This window comes from Oryctolagus cuniculus, chromosome 2, assembly GCF_964237555.1.
Source record: "Oryctolagus cuniculus chromosome 2, mOryCun1.1, whole genome shotgun sequence".
Classification (NCBI taxonomy): domain Eukaryota; kingdom Metazoa; phylum Chordata; class Mammalia; order Lagomorpha; family Leporidae; genus Oryctolagus; species Oryctolagus cuniculus.
Window position 1 is genome coordinate 47,880,457 of NC_091433.1, and position 26,419 is coordinate 47,906,875.

A 26,419-nucleotide genomic window follows, 5' to 3' on the forward strand; every position below is an offset into this window, starting at 1 on the left:
TGGGATGCCAGCACTGCAGGTGGCAGCTTAAGCTGCTGCACCACGGCCTGGCTCCTGGACAATTTATCTTAAAGTTTATTTACTTTTTAAATTTATTTGAAAGAACAGAGAGAAAATAATAGATATCTTGTTTCTGCTGGTTCACTTTCCAAATGCCTGCAACAGCAAGAGCTGGGCCAGGTTGAAGTCAGGAGTCAAGAATTATATCACCTGCCTACCTGGGTGCAAATTAGCAGGCGGTTGGGTAGGAAGTGGAGGTGAGATTTGATTCATGCACACCAATATGGGGTATGGGCATCCCAAAAAGGAGCTTAACCTGATGTCCCACAATTCACCTTCTTTTACTGGCAGCAATACTATTAGAATTTGCAGTTCTTCTTGGTTCAAAATCATTTGCTTGAGGAAGTACAATGCTAACAAGTACTTACAGTTCACAGCAATTTAAGGCTAAATAGGAAATAATTCCATAGCATTTAATTCTGGACAGTTTTAGCTACAATTGTATAATTTGGCCCATCCCTAGTTTTTGGTCTCCAAATAGAATTAATCTTGAAGCTTAATCTTGTAATAGCTGACATTCCAACTATGAGAGCGGGAGTGTGTAGTGTAAAGCAGCCTTCTGTTTTGAGTTCTAGTCCTGCCCTGGCTACAGTGGGGCCTCTATGTATGTCAATTTTTGTATTTAAATGGGAATTATTCAAAGTCCTACCTGGTTACAGAATTGTTGGTGTAGGTTAACTCTATTTCTATTCAGGTTCTGCTCAGAATCTAAGCCTATATGATAAGAATACAGATCACTATTCATGAAAATTATAACCATTTTTTATATACTTACTCGTAGTGTAGTAACCGTAGTAGGATCTCTATATCTTCCATCTTCCTCTTTCAAGTTATACCCTTCTGGTCTTTTGTCCCTTTCACTAATTTTCCATAATTTTATTGTTTTATCTGGAGAAGAATAAAGAAAGTTCTTAAAAAGTAGTAACAATGATAGAACAAAAACATTTTAAGGCATTTTAAACGCGTGATTTTCATTATTTTTCCAAAAAGGATTTTCTTATAAAATTCCTTAACTGGCTTAATTAGAAGTTTCCTATTACTGGGTGAATAAAAGTAAATACGGGGCCAGCACTGTGGCATAGCAGGTAAAGCTGCCGCCTGCAGTGCCAGCATCCCATATGGGCGCCAGTTCGTGTCCCAGATGCTCCACTTCCAATCCAGCTCTATGCTATGGCCTAGGAAAGCAGTGGAAGATGGCCCAAGTCCTTGGGTCCCTACACCCACATGGGAGGCCCAGAAGAAGCTCCTGGCTCCTGGCTTCAGATCGGCGCAACTCCGGCCATTGCAGCCAATTGAGGAGTGAACCAGCGGATGAAGACCTCTCTCTCTGTCTCTCCTTCTCTCTCTGTGTAACTCTGAGTTTCAAGTAAATAAATAAGTCTTAAAAAAAAATACACATAAAAATACAGTGCAGATATCACAAATTTAAACATTAATGGTACTCTTTGTAATACTCAAATCAAATTACAGCCATATCTCGCTTCTTTATCTACATACATATGCTTATTCAATTGTTTATATTACCCTAGACACATATGCATTTAGTTAATACTGTGTGATACTAAAATTGCATCTTACATAAAATCATTACATTCCAATCTTTCACAAGTAAGAAGGTCTAACAATTTTAGTCATCTTATAAAGTAGTTCAAAGCAACTCAAGATACCAGTGACCCCTTATGTCTGGCTATCTCTCTCTTACAGAAGAACACGAGTTATTTCAATGGATACCTTTCTGAAATATGAAGCTCTAAACCCAGTAAGATTCCTAACTCTTGCAACTTGTAATCTATTATTTTTTCCTAAACCCTATGTAATGATGTGTGTAATATTCCAGCAGTTAAGTGATGCATCCCCTAGCTGTTTTGTGTCTTGTTTAAATTCATCACTTCTATTAAGGATTAGATAAATAAATCACAATATTTCAAATTGTGACCAAACTTTCAAATAAGACAATTTTAGTTTGAGGTTCCTAATAGTGTAATGCTGGAAGAACTCTTTTTTAAATTCCTGAAAAATTGGACATTAAAACACATTAAACCAAAAACAAAATATTTTGATAAATTTTGAGGCTCAGGAGGATAAAGACTTTTTTCAAGAGTATAAACATAGGATACAGAAGTACGATGACAGTACATCATTTCAGTGCAGTACCTTGAAGACAAGGCAGATTAGAAACAAATTAGTAATTTAATAAATGACAAAAATTTCGAAATCCTTATGTTCTACAGAGGTTTTCTGTTTTGTTTTGTTTTAACCTGAAGCTTTTGGTCCTTAGGACGAGGTAAATGAAAATAATCAAAGTACATAAAATTGTACACAAGACTATGTAAATATATACTGTTTTTATGGTTTATTTATTTGAAAGTCAGAGTTACATAGAGAGAGAGGAGAGGCAGAGGCAGAGGCAGGGACAGAGGGATGGAGGGAGGGAAGGAGGGAAGGGGGGGGGGGTCTTCCATCTGCTGGTTCACTCCCCAGTTGGCCACAATGGCCGGAGCTGCGCCGATTTGAAGCCAGGAGCTAGGAGCTTCCTGCAGGTCTCCCATGTGGATGCAGGGGCCCTAGGGCTTAGGGCATCTTCCACTGCTTTCCCAGGCCACAGCAGAGAGCCGGATCAGAAGTGGAACAGCTGGGACCCAAACCAATGCCCATATGGGATGCTGGCACTATAGGCGGTGGCCTTACCCGGTACACCACAGCGCCAGCCTCATATATACACTTTTCAGGGCAAGGGATTATTAGACTCTCAATGAGATCTCTTCCTTCCAAACTTGTTGCTCTGTGCTATTTCCCTGTATTTTCAACACTAATAGCTCAGCTCAAGTGTTCCACAAGTCCACATGTTCCTTTGTCTTTCTGACTCCAGCATAAAGTTGTAACAGAGAAAACAATGTTACCAAAGTCTCTCTTGTGGGAATGCAGATTTACATAAGACCTAAACAACTATTTTATCAACAAGCTGCTAAAACCAACAATTTATTAAGAAACTGTAATATTCATGTATTCAGAACTCACGGTCAACAGGTTAGTTTGACATTTTTTTTTAATGTGGATGAATTAGCAAAAATCCAGAGAAAGGCAAAAGATTAAAAAGAATAAAAACATTTCAGAACTGATGATGTAAAAAATGTGACTATGAAGTCACATAATAAAAAAATTTGAATAAAAAAATCTGAGAAGCTGTAGTTTATAATGATCACCGGAAGTTAGTGTAAAGAAAAAAATAAAGGGGCCGGCACTGTGGTGTAGCAGGTAAAGCTGCTGCCTGTAGTACTAGCATCCCATTTGGCGCCAGTTCCAGTCCTGGCTACTCCACTTCTGATCCAGCTCTCTGCTATGGCCTGGGAAAGCAGTAGAAGATGGCCCAAGTGCTTGGGCCCCTGCACCCACAGGGAAACCCAGAACCCAGGCTCCTGGCTTTGGATCAGCACAGCTCCGGCTATTGCGGCCATTTGGGGAGTGAACCAGCAGATGGAAGACCTCTCTGCCTATGCCTCTCTGTAACTCTGCCTTTCAATAAATAAATAAATCTTAAAAGAAGAAAGTAAGTGAAAATGGTCAAATCTACAAAGTTTGGTACCATTTTAAAACATTCTTCCAAAGTCGCAGACTCTAATCTTTTTTTATGGGTATCATTACTTCTGAGTGGGGGGAGAGGAGAGTACTATTGTATAATGCTAGGGTCATCACAGAGAAAACTACACAAGATAACAGAAGATGTTACTCAGATTTAACAGATTTTTTTGATGTTTTTCTCAAATTGCTGTTTTTACAAAAAGCTTTCAGATACAGCTTAAATCCTATTCCTCCTATCCTTTCCTCTTTTTCATCATACTCAAACACAATCATCCATAAAATTCCCAGGTTTTCATTCTGGGGCCTATTTTTAAGCACTGATTAGCATGCACACAAACACATTCCCTTGTTAGTTGTGTTTTATTTCTGGTGATACGAAGTTGCCAGAGGAACATGTAGAAGGCTCCAAGGAAGAATCTCATGGATATAAACAGAACTGAAGATAAGATTTAATCCATGCTGAGCCTCAGCACACTGCGGAGGGAAAGAAGTACCTGAGAAAGAAACTGGCCATGAACTAAGAACTGCTGAAATTTGGTGACTGGCACATGCAACTTCATTATCATTCTCTGTACTTCAGTCTACATCTTAAAAAAAAGTCCCCCTTTGGGGCTGGTGCTGTGGTGCAGCAGATAAAGCCGCCACCTTGGCCGGCGCCACGGCTCAACAGGCTAATCGCAGTGCCGGCACACTGGGTTCTAGTCCCGGTCAGGGCGCCGTAGTCTTTCCCGGTTGCCCCTCTTCCAGGCCAGCTCTCTGCTATGGCCTGGGAGTGCAGTGGAAGATGGCCCAAGTGCTTGGGCCCTGCACCCGCATGGGAGACCAGGAGAAGTACGTGGCTCCTGGCTTCGGATCAGCGCGACGCGCCAGCCGCAGCAGCCATTGGAAGGTGAACCAAAGGTAAAGGAAGACCTTTCTCTCTGTCCACTCTTCCTGCACCCCCCCCCCCAAAAAAAAGCCACCTGCAGTGCTGGCATCCCACATGGGCGCCAGTTTGCATACTGGCTGCTCCTCTTCCAATCCAGCTCTCTGTTATGCCCTGGGAAAGCAGTGGAAGATGGCCCAAGTCCTTGGACCCCTACACCCCCACATGGGAGACCTGGAGGAAGCTCCTGGCTCCTGGCTTTCGATCGGCGCAGCTCCAGCCGTTGTAGCCAATTGGGGAATGAACCAACGGATGGAAGACCTCTCTCTCTCTGCCTCTCCTTCTCTCTCTGTGTAACTCTTTCAAATAAATAAATAAATCTTTAAAAAAAAAAGTTCCCTTATAAAAAGACAATTTAGCCTATAAAAATGATCTGTCACAATCATTAGGAACAAATATTCTAATTACCTGAAATATATTAACATTATTCATCCCAGGGACATCTACTTCTAAAACTAGAAATTATATAAATGGCACAATTATGTATTATTTAATAACAAAGAAAATAACTGAGTGCTGTTTGAATTTAACTTAGTTTTCTGTATAAATTAAACCTGAACCAAGATTAGAAGCCACTAAATGACAGAAACACACACAGTTCACCCATCCATGATGCTGTGAATTTCAGACTTTAATGAGTTATATAGTTCAGTGTATTTTTTTTTTTTTAAGAAAGGAAGAGAGAGGGGAATGCAGTTTATGTAAAAAAAAAAAAAAAAAAGAGGCAAGGGTTACACATTTCAAGTGCTGGTTGGAAAGAACTTTGGCGATCAGAAACACTGGCACCTCTCCTAAGAGAAAAATACATATGGTATCGGAGTGGTATTCTGTAGACTGCATTTATAGGAACTGAACATAGTGACTACGAGGCATAAGCTGAATGATGGAGTACTCGGTATCTTTTACCATATCACCCCAGAAGTCACCCTAGTGCATCCTAGTGCATATTTTGCAAATAGTAAAGTTGTAATTCCTTTTTTTTTTTAAAGATTCATTTTATTTAAAAGGGGAGAGGGAGGAAGGGAGGGAGGGAGGGAGGGAGGGAGGGAGAGGGAGAGGGAGAGAGAGAGAGAGAGAGAGAGAGAGAGAGAGATTGACTGATTTTCCATCTGTTGGTTCACTCCCCAAATGGCTGCAACAGCCAGGGTTGGGCCATGCCAAATCCAGGAGAGGTCTCCAACATGGGTGGTAGGGGCCCAAGCACTTGTGCCATATTCTGCTTCTTTCCAGGTGCATTAGCAGAGAGCTAGTCGGAAGTGGGGAAGCCAGGACTTGAATTGGTGCCCATGTGAGATGCAAGTGCTGCACGCAGCAGTTCAACATGCTGCATTACAGTGCCAGCCCCTGGAATTGTCTTATTAATAGTAAGGGGATGAGATAATATCAGATGTTTCTCCCCAACCCTTGTGTCAGCTTCAAAAAGTTTCAATCTAAATCTGTACAGACCATCACTACACAGCATCTCAAGTAAGCCCTAAATCTCTCTTAACGTTTCTCTTTAGAACTGAGGTCCCAAAGGTAAACCAGGTCCTGACAACATACAGCAGGAAAAAAAAAAAAAGAATCAGAAGAACCAAAAGAAACCATCCAACTCTTACCATTCTAATCTCCACTTAATAACTTTCCCTGGACAAGTAAAACAATATGAGAACTTTCCTCTACACAAATGGCTTGCCGCAAGAGGGTAATATGCTAATGAGGATCAAGAACTAAGAGTTTGGGAGTTGGTATTTGTAGGGCAGCAGGTTAGCTGTGGTCTATGACATTGGTGTTTCGTTTCTAGTGTCAGTTTGAGTTCTGGCTGCTCTGCTTCAATCCAGCTCCCTGGTAACGTGCCTGGGAAGGCAGTGGAGGATTGGGGCCCCTGCCACCCAAATGAGAGACCAAGATGGAGTTCCAGACTCCTGGCTTCAGTCTTAATCAGCCCTGACCCCCCCAGCCATTTGAAGAGAGAACCAGTGAATGGAAGATTTCAGTCAACTTCTCTCTCACTGTGCTTGTCAAATAAATCTTAAAAGGGAAGGGTAGGAGGGTTGGAGGGAAGAATGAAGAGTGTTCTATTGGAGACTATCCTGGAATGGGAAACCTTACTTTGACAGAGTATTTTATATTTACCATTTGAAATACTCTCTGTAGAGGTTCAGTACACTTAAAAAAGAGGAAAAGAAATTAACATTTATTGAGCATTTTACGCAAAGAACTGCCATATTCAATACTCTGAATACTACTATACGACAGACATTACTATCATCAGTTTGCTAATGAAGAAAATTCAACCAAGTGTTAGGAATCCACCCAATGCTATCAGGCTGAAAGTAACAAACAGAATCTAAATCCAGTGACGGAATAGCTCATCCTTTTCATTACAAAGTAAACATGTGCTCAACAAAAACTGGTATTGGAATATTTTTTTTTTTTTTTTTGGACAAGAAGAGTGGATAGTGAGAGAGAAAGGTCATCCTTTTGCCGTTGGTTCACCCCTCAATGGCCGCTTCGGCCGGCGCACCGCACTGATCCGAAGCCAGGAGCCAGATGCTTCTCCTGGTTTCCCATGGGGCGCAGGGCCCAAGGACTTGGACCATCCTTCACTGCATTCCCGGGCCATAGCAGAGAGCTGGCCTGGAAGAGGGGCAACCAGGACAGAATCCGGCGCTCCGACCGGGACTAGAACCTGGTGTGCCAGCACCACAGGCGGAGGATTCGCGGCGCCGGCCTAGTATTGGAATTCTAAAAACTGCATGTGAGAATGAAAGAATTCACATTTTGTACAAGGGGAAAAAAACTTTCCTAATGATGTCTGTTCACAGAGATGGCTAACTAATTGCTCTTTGAAAAGAGGAGAATATTCCCAATAGGAAATGTGTACATAGTTGGTACATGAAAGGAGAAAATGTACACTTACCATTGGTAGACAATAGAAACTGAGCAGCATTTTTCTGGGGTAACCACCTAATTTTGTTGATCTTTTCTTCTATTTCTAAACTTTTCAAGTAGTCAAACTCTGGTTCATGGCTCTGGAAGGTGCTGTAAACATTGTATTCTCCTCTGCTATGAGACTGGATTTTGTTCTAAAATGGAAACAAACATATTTGGACCACTGTTGAGAAATATTTCAGAGAAACCAAATGTGATCAATTAACCCTGTGAACTCTGGCAGCCTATTAGGGGCCCTTTACATATAATTAGATTATTTATCTTTAAAGGTTTTCAAGGAGGAGCAGACACTGTGGTATAGCGGGTAAAAAAACAATCTATGTGATGCCTGCATCACACTGCTGCTCCACTTTCAATCCAGCTCTCCCACTAATGTACCTGGGAAAACAGCTCAAGATGGCCCAAGTGCTTGGGCCCCATGGGGAGAACTGGAGGAAGCTACTGGCTCCTGGCTTCAGTCTGGGACAGCCCTGGCCATTGTGGCCATTTGGGGAGTGAACTAGTGGGATGAAAAATCTCTGTCTCTCCCTCTCTCTAATTGCCTTCCAAATGAATAATAAAAAAGTTTTCAAGAAATAAGAAAGTTTGAAGGGAGGGAGGTTGAAATAAAGCAATAAATAAACTTTATTCACTAAAAAAATATTAAATATGGATCTAAGATGGGTGTTTGCTTCATCAGTTAAGCTGCAGCTCCTGGTGTCTCCATCTCATATCAGAGTACTTGGATTTTAATACCAGCGCCAATCTCCATCCCAGCTGTCTGCTAATGCACATCCCGGGTGACAGCTCAACTACTTGAGACCCTGCCATCCACATGGGAAATCCAAAAGAGTTCCTGAGTTTGGCTTGGCACAGCCCTGGCTGTTGCAGGCATTAGAGGAGTGAACTGGCAGATGAGAGCGCTCCTTCTTGTCTCTCTGTCTTCCAAATAAACTAAATAAATTTTAAAGAGAATATGGATAAACCTGGTCAATTTATAATACATAGTAAATAGTATAGGCACACAGATTAAAAAAATTTTTGAGTTCAAGTGTGCATAATAAGGAAGTTCTTTTAAAAAGTAAAGATTAAAGAAGTTTGCTCAGAAACAGCTGGCTGAGGCAAACTTTTTTTTTTTTTTTTTGCCCATTTTAGGAGGTCAATTTCCAATCTATCACTTAAGACAATGTTTTCCTCTCCCCCCCTTTTTTTTATTTGATAGGTAGAGAGAGAGAGAGAGGACAGAGAGTTCTCTCCTTTTCAAAATGCCTTTTGATTATTTTACTGATGAAAAACTCTCACAACAGGTGAATGAAATGACTCCATTTGACCCCTACTCCCACTCCAAAGTCACTGTTACCCAGATCTGATAAAGTCCACATTCAACATTACCCAAGAGTATCCTCACGTACCTTCATCAACAACTGCTTGCCCTCCCTAATCACCCTTGTTCTGAGTATTACACCTGATGATGACTTGTTTCCAAAAATATTATTTAAGCTATGGCATAAACAAATTACTAGTTAACTATTTCAGTTAACAATACCTCAGCAAAAGTGAGAGTTGAAATCATGTTTAGAATTTCACCCTCTGATCTATCATCACACAATTAAAACACCTAAATCAAAAGCATTAAAAGTCTAGTTAAAAAAGAATATACAAAAAAGTAGTTTAAATAAAAACGTACAATTGGGTATCACAGTCAATTCTTTTAAGTACCAGAATTACTTGATAACAGCAGACCATCATGTTCCTCCAAATCAAAAGAAATTTAACTGCATCATCTTGTATGTACATAATTTTTCTAGTAGCTTGTGATCTGGATTATTTATTTATTTATATCCGAACCCTCAGATACCAGTATCACCTATTAGTGTGTATGCCAATGTTAAAAATGCAGAGTATACAAAAGAACAGGGAAGTGCAGGAAATGAAGTCAAATTCTGATCCTTGTTCTTACTATATTCATATATCAAATTAGATACTTTGACACATTAAATGTATATATAACTCAAATTTCACTTTAGAACAAATATCATAAATATTCTACCTAAAATTATTCAGCCTCACAGGTTCATCATTATATCAAGACAAAGACAATGCATCAAACAACAGTTTAATTTTTAGTAGCAATGACAGATTTTAAACTTTGGCTTTTCATTTAAAGTTTAAACAAGAGTCTTCAGTACTCATGGTATACTAAGTCCTAGAGCGTACAGACTTAACACAGATTCCCCGCCTTCAAATAACTATCTATGTAAAACTTTAGTTAAAAGTAGAAATTAAGGTCCATACAATTTAGTTAAGCAATATAAAGAGCCAAGGACAGGCTACTCACTCAACTCATATTTAATGATTAACATGGAAAAGCACAAAACTATGAAAATACTTCCTCCAACAGAACATGAACATCATGCTCAAGAACACGGTCCACATATGATCTATTACAAGATCTGAAAACACAATCATGGAGTTGTCTTAGCAGTCTCATTGCACTTCAAGAAGTGCCATCTCCTTGCATCAGGGAGAAAAAGCATGACTAGGAGAATTAGGCTTAAAAAGTTAAAGATGCAGGATTGAACACAAGCATTAGCATCCCTCCCTCCTGAAATCTCACTGAAATTTTAAAGAAATTTTTAAAGACAAATTTTAAAGAAATTTTTAAAGACAAACCCATGGGACAAAGAATGGCATGAGACAACAGTAGTACTAACAGAAAACAAATACATGTGAGTGGTAAACCACAGTGGGCTGCAGAGAGCTGAGCTGTGAGCTGGCAGTGGGACCTTCCTCAAACTTGGGGAGGAGCAGTCACATAATAACAAACAAGACAGCACAGTTCTCTCTGCAGGAAGTGTGTGGCCAAGTCTGAGAATTCCATGCCTTCAACACTGTGTCACTCAAATGAGAATTGAAGTCAAAGAAGGCTTTTCTTTTTTATATTTATTTGACAAGTAGAGTTATAAACAGTGAGTGAGAGAGAGAGAGAGAAAGAGACAGAGACAGAGAGACAGAGAAAAAGGTCTTCCTTGCGTTGGTTCACTCCCCAAATGCCTGCTACGGCCAGCGCTGCACCAATCCGAAGCCGGGAGCCAGGTGCTTCCTCCTGGTCTCCCACCCGGGTGCAGGGGCCCCAGCACTTGGGCCATTTTCCACTGACTGCCCTCCCAGGCCACAGCAGAGAGCTGGACTGGAAGAGGAACAGCCGGGACTAGAACCTTTCACCCAAATGGGATGGCGGTGCCATAGACAGAGGACTAACCAAGTGAGCCACGGCGCTGGCCCAGAAGGCTTTGTTTTTGTTTTAGAAACTCTCCTATACTTATAAAAGGATTCTGACACCTTTTTTAGTGCTTCCTACTTGGGTTTTCTTGCCGTTTTTCTTCTCTTTTTCTCAGCTTGTCTTTATAACCACCATGAGAATATATTTTCTTCCATCATACAATCTATTTACATAAAATTTTTTGTAATAAATTGAGAAGTGTTTTATCTACAACACCTGAAACAGTGTTTGGCACATTACAGACATCCAATAAAGACTTAAATAAATAGTAACAACAAAATGACTTAATGGCGGGGGGGGGGCGGCGGGGGGATCTGGTCTGAACTAATGGTTAAGATGCCAATGCGGGGGAGGGGCTGGTGCTGAGATGTAGAGGGTAAAGCTGCTGCCTGCAGTGCTAGTATCCCATATGGGCGCTGGTTCAAGACCAAGCTGCCCCACTTCCAATCCAGTTCTCTGCTACAGCCTGGGAAGCTAGTGTACAATGATCCAAGTGCTTGAACCCCTGTACCAGTGTGGGAGATCTAGAGGAAACTCCTGGCTTCTGGCTTCAGATCGGCCCAGCTCTAGAACCCCGTGTGCTGGCGCTGCAGGCAGAGGATTAGCCTATTGAACCACGGCGCTGGCCTAAATAAATAAATCATAAAAAAAAAAAAAAAGTGCTATTTGAGATGCTCACATCCCATATCAGAGTACCTGGATTTGAGTCCAGGTACCACTCCTGAATTCAGCTTGCTGCTGATGCACACCCTGGCAAGCATCAAATGACAGCTCAATTAGTTAGGTCCCTACAACCTAGGTGGGAGATGTAGACTGAGTTCCTGGCTCCTGTCCTCAGCCTGGCCCAGAAATAAACCACAGCATATAGAAGTCTGTTTGTCTGTTTCTATGCCTTTAAAATAAATTAATTAAACCTAAAGTAAACCTGAAGAAGCAAGAATTCAGCTCTGAAATAAACACGGACACACCTAACATATATCAAAATCACTGTGTACAAAATTAGATTTTTACATGTTCAAAACAGATGCAAACAGAATCCATAAGGATTCTATATCACATCCAAATCTTAAAGCAAAGTAATGAAGACAGAGAGTAGTACTGGCAAAAGGATAAACATATCAATGAAACTGAATAGATGGTATAAAAATAGCCCTGAATTATGACAACACTGGACACTAGCCATGCTGTGCCAAGGGGAAAGGATAGTCCTTTCACTAAATGATAGGTCCATGGGCTAATCATACAAAATAAAATAAAGCTTAACTTCTACCTTAAACCACTCATGTAAATCAACTGCAGGTCAATCAGAGATATAAATGTGAAGTTACAATAATGAGGTTCTAGGACAACACTGTCCAGTGGAACTTTTCTGCAATTATGGACATAATCTATCTTTATTTTCCAATAGGGTTGCTACTAACCACATAGTAAGCACCTAGAATGTGGTTACTGTGATGAAGCAAGGGAATTTATAATTTTACTTACCTTTAATTAATTTAACTCTAAATAACCATATAGAACTAGGGTCTCCTACTGTATTAGGCAGTGATATTCTAAAGAATAATGGAAACACCCTCCTGTTTAAAAAGTATTTCAAAGAATGGAAGACATTTCCCACCTGTGTAACCAAATTTTTGTTTATTAATGCAAGAAGTGTAAAGAAACTCTACAAAACAACAAGGAAAATGACAACCCAGAGGGAAAATTGTAGGGGATTTTATTAGGAACTTCACAAAAGACAATATGCAAACAGCCAATCAACAACAAAAGAAGCTCAACCTTAATCAAGAAAATACAAATTAAGTCATAGTAAGATTTACTCATGGAGCTGGTGCTATGGTGTAGTGGGCAAAGCTGCTGTCTGCAGTGCTGGTGTCCCATAAAGGTACTTGTTTGAGTCTTGGATGCACTGCTTCCAGAGCAGCCTGCTAATGTGCCTTGGAAAGCAGTTGAAGATGACCCAAGTGCTTGGGCCCCTGCACCCTTGTGGGAGACCCAAAAAGCAGCTCCTGGCTCCTGGCTCCTGATCGGCCCAGCTCCAGCCACTGCAGCCATCTGGGGAATGAACCAGTGGACAGAAGATCTCTGTTTACCACCCACTCTGTCGTAACTGTGTCTTTAAAAAATAAATCTTTTAAAAAATTCACTCATTCCCCCAAAATACTTGAAGTTGATAAATACTTTTAACACAAAGTACTAGCAATAATATGTGAAACAGTAATATAATTCATTATACTGTCCATGAGAATAAATATTTACAAAATTCATTTTTTTTTACTGTGGTATTTACTAAAACTGAATGTCTACCTCAGGATACAATAATTGCATCCATGATTATGTGCACAAAATAAAATTATGATCAAGAATGTTCATAGCAGTACTATTATTTTTTTAAAAGATTTATTTATTTGAAAGGCAGAGTTACAGAGAGGCAGAGGCAGAGGCAGAGGCAGAGGCAGAGAGAGAGAGAGAGAGAGAGAGAGAGAGAGAACCTCCATCTGCTGGTTCACTCTCAAGATGGCCCCAATGGCCAGAGCTGTGCCAATCCGAAGCCAGGAGCCAGGAGCTTCTTCCAGGTCTCTCAAATGGGTGCAAGGGCTCAAGGACTTGGGCCATCTTGCATTGCTTTCCCAGGCCACAGCAGAGAGCTGGAACGGAAGTGGAACAGCTGGGACTCAAACTGGTGCCCATATAGGATTCCAGCACTGCAGAGGGAAGCTTTACCTGCTAAGCCACAGCACCAGACCCTATAACAGTATTATTATAAACAGTATTTGATTATAAACAGTATAATGTTTGTTCTGACATCACAAAACATAATGTCCTTTAGGTTCATCCATGTTGTAGAATGTGACAGGATTTCCTTTTAAAATATAGATAATCATTATATAGATATGCCATATTTTGTTGATCCATTTACCCATCATAGACATTGGGGTTGCTTCTACATTAAAAGTATTATTAAAAGCCACAATCTGAAACAACCAAAATGTTTGCCTTCTACAACAGCATGGATACATAGTGGCAAAGTAGTACTACATAATAATATATCAATGAAAATGATCAAATTGTATCTATATACTACTAAGACACAAAAACACTTACTGTATGATGCCATTTAATAAAATTTCTAAAACCATTATTAGCCAAATTGAAACACAGGCTCCTAACAGGAAGGAGGAGAAAGAGAAGGGCTTGGGGATGGTAGGAACTTGTTTTTTTATTCTACATGTTTGTAATTATTTGCTGGTACCTTCTGCATTTTTCTATATATATTTAAACATTTAAAAAAATACAACATGCAAACCATACAGGCACTATAGTATAAATTATCAAGTATCCTCAAAAAAATTAAAAATATAGGGGTAGGAATTGTGGCATATGTAGTAGGTTAAGCCTCCACCATGGCCAGCACCCCATATGGGCGCTGGTTCCAAAGTCCTGGCTGCTCCAGTTCCAATCCCGACCCCTAATGATGACCTGGGAAAGCAGTGAGAAATGGCTCAAGTACTTGGGCCCCTGTCCCTGTGTGGGAGACCCAGAAGAAGCTCCTGGCTTCGGCTGTCTCTGTCTCTCCCTCTCTCTGTAACTCTGCCTCTCAAATAAACAAACAAATCTTTAAAAAATAATTAAAAATATAACCATAATACGATCTAGCAATTCCATTTCGGATATTATCCCAAAAAACTGAAAGCAGGACTTCAGAGATACTTGTACACACAAGTGTACAGCAGCTATTTTCAAGAACCAAAATGTAGAAGCAACCCCAATGTCTATGATGGGTAAATGGATCAACAAAATATGGCATATCTATATAATGATTATCTATATTTTAAAAGGAAATCCTGTCACATTCTACAACATGGATGAACCTAAAGGACATTATGTTTTGTGATGTCAGTCAGAACAAACATTGCCATGATTTTACTTGTGAGTTATTCAGAGCAGCCAGATTCTTAATAATATACAATTTTGAAGTCAAAATGCTTTAAGTATAAAAATAAGAGCAGAGAAAAACTGACAGATCTGACTAAATAGTACAAAGAATATTTGAAGGTTCAAAATAAAAACTGGAGAGAATATTAAAACTACATCTCAAGCTCATGTCTTCCATTTGTACAAAGTTCTTAAAAATCATTCGAGTCTGACCACCCACTTGAAATATGCCAAAGGCTATATATACAGAGAATTAAAATGGTCAGTGAATGCATATATAACCGTTAATATCCATTAGTGAACAAAACAAAGCAAAAATGTTTTTTCCTCACTGAACTGAGATGAAATCCTATAGAATCGTATGCAGTATTTTTAAAAAAAATTTTTTTTGACAGGCAGAGTTAGAGAGAGAGAGAGAAAGACAGAGAGAAAAGTCCTCCCTTTTCCATTGGTTCACCCCTCAAGTGGCCACTATAAAATTACCCCAGAGGTTGGTGTGTTAAGCCACCACCTGTGACACTGGCATCCTGCCTGCTTCACTTCCAATTCAGCTCCCTGATAAAGGACCTGGGAAGGCAATGGAAGATGATATCCCACATGGGAGACCCAGATGGAGTTAAGGCTCCTGGCTTTACTGGGGAGCCATTTGGTGAGTCAATCAGCAAATGAAATATCTCTGTCATTGTCGCTAACTCTTTCAAATAAATAAATCTTGAAACAACAAAGGGGGGGGGGGGGGCGGGGCTGTCGCTGTGGCACAGTGAGTTAAAGTCCCAGCCTGAAGCGCCAGCATCCCATATGGGCACTGGTTCTAGTCCTGGTTGCTCCTCTTCCGATCCAGCTCTCTGCTATGGCTGGTATAGCAGTAGAAGATGGCCCAAGTCCTTGGGCCCCTGCACCCATGTGGGAGACCAGAAGAAACTCCTGGCTCCTGGCTTTGGATTGGCGCAGCTCTGGCTGTTTGCGGCCATCTGGGGAGTGAACTAGTGGATGGAATACCTCTCTTTCTGTACCTGTATTTCAAAAAAAAAAAAGCCTCCACCCACTTATGCCCCAATTCAGCACACCCACATACCACTTTACCACCTATGCTTCCTCCTGCATGAGGACCATAAACACATGCATTGACTCCCTGAAGACTCTATGAAAACCTTGCAAAGTTCATCATGTGCAGTGAACCCCGCCCAAATTCCACTCTGTTTATATTCAATTAGAGTACCTCTTACCCCAATTATATTCAATTAGAGTACCTCTTACCCCAATGAAAGGGCAACTAAACTGGGGTGCAGGCAATCCTACTCATACTGCATTTTTCTCCCCATGAGGCTGTCTACATTCACCTTCCAATGTGCACTGTATCTTCAATGTCTTTAAGTAACTCCTACTCCCATTCCTGTACTTTGTCTCCCGATTTCTTCTCATTAAACATGGAAAAAAGAACTTGGAATAAATCCAGCCGGGGACACACTTTCCCACAACAATTTCTTCAACTGCCTGACTGAGAGGCAATTTTTCTGTCTTAGGTAATATCAACAGAATTGGCATAAAAGTTATTTGTAAAAAAGTTACAAAGTACAATATGATTCTAATTTAGAGGGGGGAAACATCCTGAGAAAATATACTCTCACATAAACAAAATGGTCTTTAGTCCTGTGATGGGATGATCTGAATTTTTATTATATTCTTTGTTGAAATTATGTTTTTACTGTATTCAGTAAATATAATTAAGAACAAATTAGCTTCAGAAAGAGTTTCATTTGCTGTTATTTATTTGTTGTTCAGAACAGCTACTTTTTTAAGATTTTATTTATTTATTTGAGAGGTAAGAGTTACAGACAATGAGAATAAGAGAAAGATCTTCCATCTGCTGGTTCACTCCCCAGTTGGCCGCAACAAACAGAGCTGAGCCAATCCATAGCCAGAAGCCAGGATCTTCTTCCGGTCTCCTGCACGGGTGCAGGGGCCCAAGTGCTTGGGTTATCTTCTACTGCTTTCCCAGGCCACAGCAGAGAGCTGGATCAGAAGTGCAGCAGCTGGGACTAGAACCAGTGTCCATATAGGATGCCGGCACAACAGGGAGGATTAACCTACTGCGCCACAGCACTGGCCCCAGAACAGCTACTTCTAAATATAAATAACTCCAGTGCATTTTTTTCAAGATTCATTTATTTAAAAGGCAGCGTTATAGAGAGAGGTAGAGACAGAGAGAGGGGTCTTCCATCTGCTGGTTCACTTCCCAAATGGCTGCAACGGCTGAAGCTGTGCCAATCCAAAGCCAGGAACCAGGAGCTTCTTCCGGGTCTCCCATGCAGATGCATGGCCCAAGGACTTGGGCCATCTTCTATTGCTTTCCCATGCCATATCAGAGAGCTGGATCGGAAGAGGTGCAGCCAGGACTAGAACCAGTGTCCATATGGAATGCAAGCACTTCAGGCCAGGGCTTTAACCCACCGCGCCACAGCACCAGCTCCTGCAGTGCTTTTTTTTTTTTTTTTTAAAGAAAGCTTTTATTTAATAAATATAAATCTCATAAGTACAGCTTTTGGATTATAGTGGTTTTCCCCCTATACCCGCCTTCTTACCCTCACTCCTGTTCCACCTCATACTCCCTCTCCCATCCCATTCTTAAGATTCATTTTTAATTATCTCTATATACAGAAGATCAACTCTATACCAAGTAAAGATTTCAACAGCTTGCACCCACACAGACTCACATAGAATAAAGTACTGTTTGAAGACTAATTTTACCGTTAATTCTCATAGCAGAACTCATTAAGGACAGAGGTCCTACACGGGGATCAAGTGCACAGTGACTCCTGTTGTTGATTTAACAACTGACACTCTTATTTATGACATCAGTAATCACCTAAGGCTCTTGTAGTGAACTGCCAAGGCTATGGAAGCCTCTTGAGTTCACAAACTCCAACTTTATTTAGACAGGGCCATAATCAATGTGGAAGTTCTCTCCTCCCTTCAGAGAAAGGTATTTCCTTTGATGGTCCCTTCTTTCCATTGGGATCTCAAGAGAGATCTTTCATGCAGGTCATTTTTTACCATAATGTCTTTGCATTCCATGCCCCCTGCAGGGCACTTTTACTAACTTCCCTCTTCCTTAAATGAAATTGTAAAAATGTAGGAAATACTTTGCTCCATAGCAAAATTACAAAAAATTAAGAATACTGTATGTATTTTGATTTGATCAAGTAACAACAGAATAAATGAATATACATTTAAGGTTCTGACTAGAATGTTACTGTAAGTTACTGTTTATTAATGATCTTGTATTTGTATATATTATATGCAATCATTTGATTTACATTTCAGAGTAGAAAAGTAGTATTTAGGGGTTGGTGTTTTGTCACGGCAGGTAAATCCACCACTTGTGACAATGACATCCTGTATGGACACTGGTTTGGGTTCTGGCTGCTCTATTTCAGATCTAGCTCACTGCTAATGGCCTAGGAAAAGAAGCAAACGATGGCTCAAGTATTTGGGCCCCAGCTATCCATGTGGGAGACCTGATGAAGCTCCTGGCTTCAGGCTGGCCCAGTCCTGGCCACTGCAGTAAAGCAGCAGATGGAAGTAAACTAGATGGGAGTAAAACAGCAGATGGAAGACATCTCTCTCTCTGTAACTTTCAAATAAATAAATATATCTTTTTTTAAAAAGGTAGCATATAAAGTCTTAAATGGCCATTCAATCACAGTGGCAGTAATGCCACAAAACAGAATCATATCTGGTTAACTACTATCGAGGCATTCAGGAAACAAGAGGAACTTTACAGAATAAAGCAAAATACAAATCACTCAACGAAATAAATAAAAACATAAAAGAAATCTTGATGACGGTCACGGAATCCTTTGGGTTTTTTAAGATTTAACATATTTAATAAGTTAAGGCTCACTCACCAAGTGCCTATTACATACTAAACAAGATGTACTTTAGAATGGCAATCACAATTTCTTAACCAAAAAACCACTATGTAATTACAAAGAGAATCTGGCTTAAAGACCTAGTTAAACTGGGCTGGTGCTATCATGTACAGCAGGTAAAGCTGCCCACATATGGGTGCCGGTTCCACTCCTGGCTGCTCCACTTCCGATCCAGCTCTCTTCTTTGGCCTGGGAAAGCAGTACAATATGGCCCAAGTCCTTGGGCCCATGCACGCACGTGGGATACCTGAAAGAAGATCCTGGCTACTGGCTTCGGATTGGTGCAATTTTGGTTGTTGCAGCCATCTGGGGAGTGAACCAGTGGATGGAAGAACTCTCTTTCTCTCTCTGCCTCTCTCTAACTCTGCCTTTCAAATAAATAAATAGGCCTTAAAAAAAAAAAAAAAGGGACCTGTGTTGTGGCATAGCGGGTAAATCCTCTGCCTCCAGTGCTGGCATCCCATATTAACTGTAAAAAAAACAAGCAAACAAAAAAACAAAGAAGGCATGCCTATTTACTCTAGATTTTACATGCTACTAAAAGAGAAGGGGAAACCCCAAAACACACACACAGACACACAGCATGTGCCATATAAAAATACTGCCTTTTGTGCTCACTTCAGAAACACATATACTGAAACTGGAACAATAGAAGTAAGATCAGTATGGCCCCTTGTGCAAGGATGATGCCAAAATTCATGAAGTGTTCTGTATTTTTATAAAGGTTATACCCTTATTATAAAAAATGAATAAAATGAAACTACTACCATCACCGTCAAACTGTTAAAAAAAAAAAAGGAAAGAAAATATTGCCTTTTCCACATTCCAGCATCCTTTCCCACTTAGGATAGCACTGAGAAAAAGAGGTAGAACTTCAAGGTTCTCCAAACTTGTTTCTTTCAATTTGGAATTTCAAGCTGATTCGGACCTCTAAGAAGTTATTTCTCATTGATTCTAGATACAGAATGATGATGCTTAGTGTTTGATTAAAAAGCAAAATTATTTTTACTACTTTTGTCTCTTTATCTTTGATGGTCATTAAATATAAATATAATCTCTAGATCTCAGATTCCTCAAGTGTTATAGATAATTCATTTTATTTTCTTTAGAGGGACAGACAGTTCCCAAGAAAGTAAATAAGACTAACTCAACAGTTCAACACAGAGGATTAACATGCTATACTGCAATGCCCATCTCCTCCTTTGTATATGTAAAAGAAGGAGAAAACATCAGTAACTAAAGAAAAAAGGTGCAGTGCCAAAATTTTTGGACGAGCCATAAATAGGTGAATTAAGAGGAAAAATATAGTAAGATAAAAATAAAGTAATATGTTACATGTCAGGCCGGGAGAAAATAAGAAAAAAACAGTGAGAGGATAATTTTACTTTTCTTTTTTTAAAGATTTATTTATTTACTTGTAAATCAGAGTTACACAGAGAGAAGGAGAAGCAGAGAGATCGAGAGAGACAGAGACAGACAGACAGACAGACAGACAGACACACACACACACACACACAGAGGTCTTCCATCCGCTGGTTCACACCCCAGATGGCTGCAACAGGCGGAGCTGCACTGGTCTGAAGCCAGTAGCTTCTTCTGGGTCTCCCATGTGGGCGCAGGGGCCCAAGGATTTGGGCCATCTTTCCACTGCTTTCCCAGGCCATAGCAGAGAGCTGGATTGGAAGTGGAGCAGCCAGGACAGGAACCACCGCCCATAAGGGATGCTGGCACTGCAGGCGGCGGCTTTTACACACTACGCCACAGCACCGGCCCCTAATTTTACTTTAATATGTGAAAAATATCCTTCAAAGGTCCAAAGCCCTTTGTGGAATCAATCAGTGGATCGAAGATCTCTCTCTCTCTCTCTCTCTGCCTTTCAAATACACAAAATTTAGAGAAGAAAGAAATACTATTTTATCCAATACCTGTTTAGTGACATTCATACTGCACAACAAAGGTACCTTTATATGATATTTTATTCCTGGAAAATAAAATAACTCCAAAAATGGAAACCTCAACAGAATAATAGGTGATGACCGATTAGAAATTTGGACCATAAAAGGCTTGACTAGAAGAGATGGCTTGACAAATTCATGAGCAAATACAAGAGCTAGGACCCTTGTCTTTCAACACAGTACAAACTCTTTCCAGCTTTTACCCTAACGTGAAGAAGAGATTAACAACTACTACTGAAAGTCTGTTTCCTCATGAAACTGATTTTCCTGTGTGCTTTGTAACAGGCTCATTATCATACAGAAAGTTTTTTTTTCCATTTAAAAAATAAATATTCAGCATTTTGGGTATTCAACTCAATTTATAAAGACTTACCTTTTACTCATTTGACTAGCTGAGTGATCTTGGAAACATGATTTATCTTCTCTATTTATAAATTTGTAATGAATCAAGAAATAGAATGCAAATATACACACATCTTTGTTATTATGCTTTGAAAATTAAGGGATGCTGGAAGAAGTCTGACACATTAACTCTTATGGCGCTCCCAGAGTCACAAGGGGCTGAGAATCAGGACATGTGGGGTCTGGAGTAAGCACTCAGGAACTTATTAATCACATAACTTTGGATGAGTAAGACTGTTATGGAGACCTCCAGTTTTTTTATCTTTTAAGATTTATTTATTTATTTGAAAGGCAGAGGTACAGAGAGGCAGAGGCAGAGAGAGGGATCAATCATCCATCTGCTGGTTTACTCCTTAAATGGCCGCAAAGGCGCGAGCTAATAAGCTGATCCGAAGCCATGAACCAGGAAATTCTTCTGGGTCTCCCATGTGGGTGCAGGTATCCAAGGATTCAGACCATCATCCACTGCTCTTCCAGGCACATTAGCAGGGAGCTGGATCAGAAGTGGAGTGGTTGGGACTTGAACTGGTGCCCATATGGGATGACAGCATTGCAGGCAGTGGTTTTAGAAGCAGCCCGGCTGTTACCCACTTAATGTACCTATTACTCAATCACACTATTTCCAATACTTCTGCAAATATATTTCAACACAGTTCTCTTTATAATTTTATGCATTTTAAACATTGGAGCAGTCCACAGGATTTACAGTTATCAAAGGAATCCCTGAAACAACAGGTAAAGAATACCTGCAAAAAATAAACATTAATTCCCCAAAAAACAAACAAACAAAAACCCTGCAAAACTCCTTAAATTTTAGCTCTTGTATGCTATGAATACACCAAAAACAGGTAAGGATCAAAGAAGACAAAATAAATGTATAGGCAGCTTTGAGAGAAGGGGTAATGGGGGCAGAGGGCAGAGAAGTTCTGGAGTGTCAGAAACACTCTATTTCTTGATTTAGAGAGTAGTTATACAGGTTTTATGAACATTCATGGAACTAAATACTTTTTGAAAAAAATCAACTAGATTATAGAATAATCTTTTTCATGATTTTTTTTTTTTTTTCAAAAAAGGATTTATTTATTTGAGAGTGGAGTGAGAGAGGGAGGGAGGAAGGGAGGGAGGGAAAGATGGAGTGAGATTATCTGCCATCTGCTAGTTCAATCCCCAAATGGCCGCAAACACCAGGAGCTTGGCAGATGCAAAGCCAGGAGCCGGAAGCTTCTACCAGGTCTCCCATGTGGGTGCAGGGGCAGAAGGACTTGGGCCAACTTCTACTGCTTTCCCAGGCCACTAGCAGGGAACTCGATTACAAATGGAACAGTAGAGACTTGAACTAGCGCCCACATGGGATGCTGGTGTTCCAGGTGGAGGCTTAACCTACTATACCACAGCACTGGACCTGGAACTATACACGTAATATTCTGTAAATTTTTAAAATATGCATGATCTATCCTGGAAAAGACGTTTTAAATTATTTTAGATTAGGATAAATTTATGTATTTGTGAACTTTTTTCTTAATCTTTGATTGGGTAAAATTCCTAAAAGGCATAAAAAATGTACCGAAATCAACAGCACATCTAATTCTGATGTTACTATACCACAGGAGGAGCTACACTGAGGAGCAGTGTAGGAATTTATATTTTAAATACATGTCCCATATGATTCTAACATTTTATACTCTGAAAAGCATAACTTCAGTCGGTGAATGAAAAATACAAACATTTAAAACCTAGTAGTTAGTTTCTACATATCATATTCTCTTCTCCCTATACAACCTGGAGTCCTCCAACCATTCCTCTCCAACATTTCTGTTTGCTATTTTTATTAGTACACAATAAGCACCATTATTACCACATCAGCCGAAAAAGGAAGTTTTGTTTCTTCACTTAAAAATCATCAAACTAAGTCATTGCACCTGTATAAATGAACACTATCCATCTTTTATAATACAAAATATTTCCTAAGATTTCTTCTATATTATATAAGTAGTCTGGAAAATAGTAAAGATCAGAAAGCAAGAGGGAAGGAAATCCAAGACAGTTAACAGCATTCCTTGGAAACAGTCCTCATACCATTCTGGAAAGAAACAAAAACAAAACCACCCTTGGCCTCACCTTTCTCCTTAACTGTCCCTTGTATGGCCCTCCCCTACTTTAATTCACCAGCAGTATCAGAGAAACTGAATGTCAACAGGAAACCAGTTACTTCAACAATCTGATCCTCTAACTTCAGTACCCATGTAAACAAAAACTGTACAAGCTAAAGTACATCACCATCTATTCCAACAGCTACTTAGAATCTTCCAAGAATAACTGTACTACCATTTTCATTAACAAGAATAATACAAAGCGACTTTTAAAAAGTTCATGGAAAACAGGAGTAAGTTTATTTTTGTGTAAGAAAAATCATTCTGTGCTTGCAGCTCAGTATTCTTTTATGCCCTGCTTCTATATCAGAGCTTCTGTGTAACAGAACATCTACACAATCATACGATTTACAGAAATACAATTCAGTGATAGCTAATGGGGCCAGTGTTGTGCCCGAGCAGGTGAAGCCAACTAAGATGCAGCATCCCAAAATACAGTGCTGGTTCTGAGTACAGGCTGCTCTGCCTTTTTTTTTTTTTTTTTAAGATTTATTTATTTATTCAAAAGTCAGAGTTACACACACAGAGAGCGAGAGCGAGACAGAAAGAGAAAAGAGAGAAGAGAGGAGAGAGAGGTCTTCCAGCCACTGGTTCACTTCCCAACTGGCCACAATGGCTGGAGCTGTGCTGATCCGAAGCCAGGAGCCAAGAGCTTCTTCCAGGTCTCCCATGTGGGTGCAGGGGCTCAAGGACTTGGGCCATCTTCCACTACTTTCCCAGGCCATAGCAGAAAGCTGGATTGGAAGTAGAGCAGCCGGAACTTGAACCGGTGCCCATATGGGATGCTGGCACTGCAGGCAGCGGCTTTACCCCTGTGCCACAGTCAGCCCCAATCATCTTACTTTTCTAAGCCTAATACATGTTCAGATATAGCCACATCACTGAAAGCAATGGAGGTTTAATCTGTCCATTAAACCGCTGGATCTTTACATTTTAATTGTAAATATTTTTGAAATGAACCAAATTTCTTTTTTGGGAATCATCTTTTTATTGAGTTTCTTTAATTTAAAATACTTTCACATTAAAAAAAATTTGTTAAAACTCAGGTAGAGAGAGGTCTCCCTTCCCTGGTTACTCTCCAAATGCCTGCAGTAGGCAAGGCTGGGTCAGGCACAAGCCAAGAGCCTGAAACTCAGAGTCTCCCATGTGGGTGTCAGGGATCCAACTACTTAAGCCACCACCTGCTGCCTTCCAGGCTGTGCATTAGTGGTAAGCTGGGATCTGGAGTGGGGCTGGGACTCTAACCCAAGCACTCTGATATGGGCTTTACTTGCTACGCCACAGTGCCACCCCTGCTCTGCTTCTAATCCACTTCCTGCTAATATGCCTGGATGATGCCCCATGTAACTGGGCTCCTGCCACCCATGTGGGAAGCTTTCCTGACTCCTATAGTTGGCCTGGCCCCAGACCTGGCTGTTGCAACCATTTGGGAAATGAACCAGAAGATGGAAGATCTCTGCCTTTCAAATAAACAAATACATGGATAGGATAGACAAAAAATTCTCTTTTTAAAATGGCAGCTAAAAACGTTAGGCGATTATCAGTCTGAAATATATTCAAACTTAATGAAGAACCTCTACATGACTACTCATTTCTCTACATTTTGACTGGGGATAGGCAGATGATGTGTTGCCTTTTGAAGAGTAGAACAAATACTACAGAAAGGAGTGTTAAAGACGTTAAAGTCTAAGGTTTCAAGATTTCTTAAAATTCATGAATTTTTTCTTCTTAATAAGTAAGATCAATACAAAGAGAGGGTGGATGGGTGGGTGTTTGGCCTAGCATTTAAGATGCTGGTTAAGATGCCTTTGCCCCTTATCAAAATATCTGAGTTCAAAACCCAACATCTCTACTGATTCCACCTTCCTGGTAACAGTGACTCTGGGAGCCTGCAGTGATGGCTCTAGAAGACTGATTTCGGCCACGCACCCGAGTTCCCAGTTCCTGAGTTAGACCTGGTCCAGCCCCAGCCATGGCACACAATTGGGGAGTGAACCAGCAGACAGGAAATTTCTCTCTGTCAGAAAGACAAGAAGGAAGGGAAGGGAAAAGGGGAGATGGCAGAGGGGAAAGGAAAAAAGAAAAAGGGAAAAAGAACAGTGGCAGTAAAGTCAAGTTTAGTGAAGAAGTCTATCCACTGGGTGAAAGGGTTAAGCCACAATTTACCAAATGCCATGTATCTTCCTTAGAAGCCTGGCATCATTAGCAGAGGCTAAGAAATATTAATTGGAGAGGCACCAGTATACCTGGAATGTATGACTAGCTGGTCTAAAAAGTAGTAACCTAGGTCCTAACCCCAGACAGAGCTTCACTACTAAACTAAGCAGTATCAATTTGTTAAGTAATTTTTCTAGTTTTTTTTTTTTTTTTTTTAATTTTTTTATTTGACAGAGTTAGTGAGAGAGAGAGAAAGGTCTTCCTTCTGTTGGTTCACCCCCCAAATGGCCACTACAGCCTGAGCTATGCCGATCTAAACAGGAAGCAGGTGCTTTCTCCTGGTCTCCCATGCAGGTGCAGGGGCCCAAGCACTTGGGCCATCCTCCAGTGCACTCCCGGGCCACAGCAGAGAGCTGGACTGGAAGAGGAGCAACCTGGACTAGAACCCAGCGCCCAGAGGGGATGCTGGCGGCCATAGGCGAAGGATTAACCAAGTGAGCCACGGCACAGCCCTCTAGGATTTATTTTAAAATTAGGAAAAGATATCTCTAAGTTCCATTTAATTTTTCAGCAGTAACACTATCTTAGATACATGTATGTAAATTCATAACATCTCACTCAAGTATGACAGGTACTGAAGTAAAGGTATTTCCAAGTGTAATGACATAGATCATAAAGACAATACTGTATTCAGAAGCTCTCCGAAAACACAGCTTTCAAATTTCAAAAATTAAGCAGTGTAATACACCAATTTAATATCATAAAGATCAAGTTTCAATGAGAAAAAGGAAATCATCACCATCATTCTTGTTATTACACTTTAAAATATACTGATGCTTATAGTGATCCAGATTCTAGATAACCAATTTCTCTGTTTTTTCATTGAGACTGACAGATACATGAAAACGAAGCCCTATTTTTCCAACAGTGGACTTTTCAAAAAGTCAGTCATTCTGCTTATTTCTTCTTTCAAGAGTATGTATTTGAAATATTTGCATGATATAATTGTGGAATTTCAGAAAAAAAAAAAACATAGAAATTAACTGTTACATGTTCTGGAGCCCTATTTTCTAATGAAAGACCAATGTCTGAATAATCTCACTGGCATATCAGACAGTTAACTCCAA

General features: G+C 40.2%; 1 protein-coding gene and 1 non-coding gene across 9 annotated transcripts in view; one reads left to right on the forward strand and one right to left on the reverse strand.

Annotated features, from left to right (window-relative positions):
- The window catches only part of PPP2R2A (protein phosphatase 2 regulatory subunit Balpha), an 85,829-nt gene that overhangs the window by 9,319 nt on the left and 50,091 nt on the right, over window positions 1-26,419 (reverse strand). For 5 of the 8 annotated variants that reach the window (XM_070067915.1, XM_070067917.1, XM_070067916.1 and 2 more), the window contains 2 exons: window positions 7,467-7,632; window positions 836-948 (listed from right to left, as the gene is read on the reverse strand). In XM_070067915.1, coding sequence (XP_069924016.1) covers window positions 836-948; window positions 7,467-7,632 — 279 coding nt within the window. The remainder of the gene's footprint in view (window positions 1-835; window positions 949-7,466; window positions 7,633-26,419) is intronic. The other 3 variants (XM_070067918.1, XM_070067920.1, XM_070067921.1) reach the window with 1 other exon arrangement.
- LOC127490423 (U6 spliceosomal RNA) lies at window positions 19,239-19,346 on the forward strand. Its single transcript, XR_007918379.1, has one exon. It is a non-coding gene; the product is annotated as a U6 spliceosomal RNA (small nuclear RNA).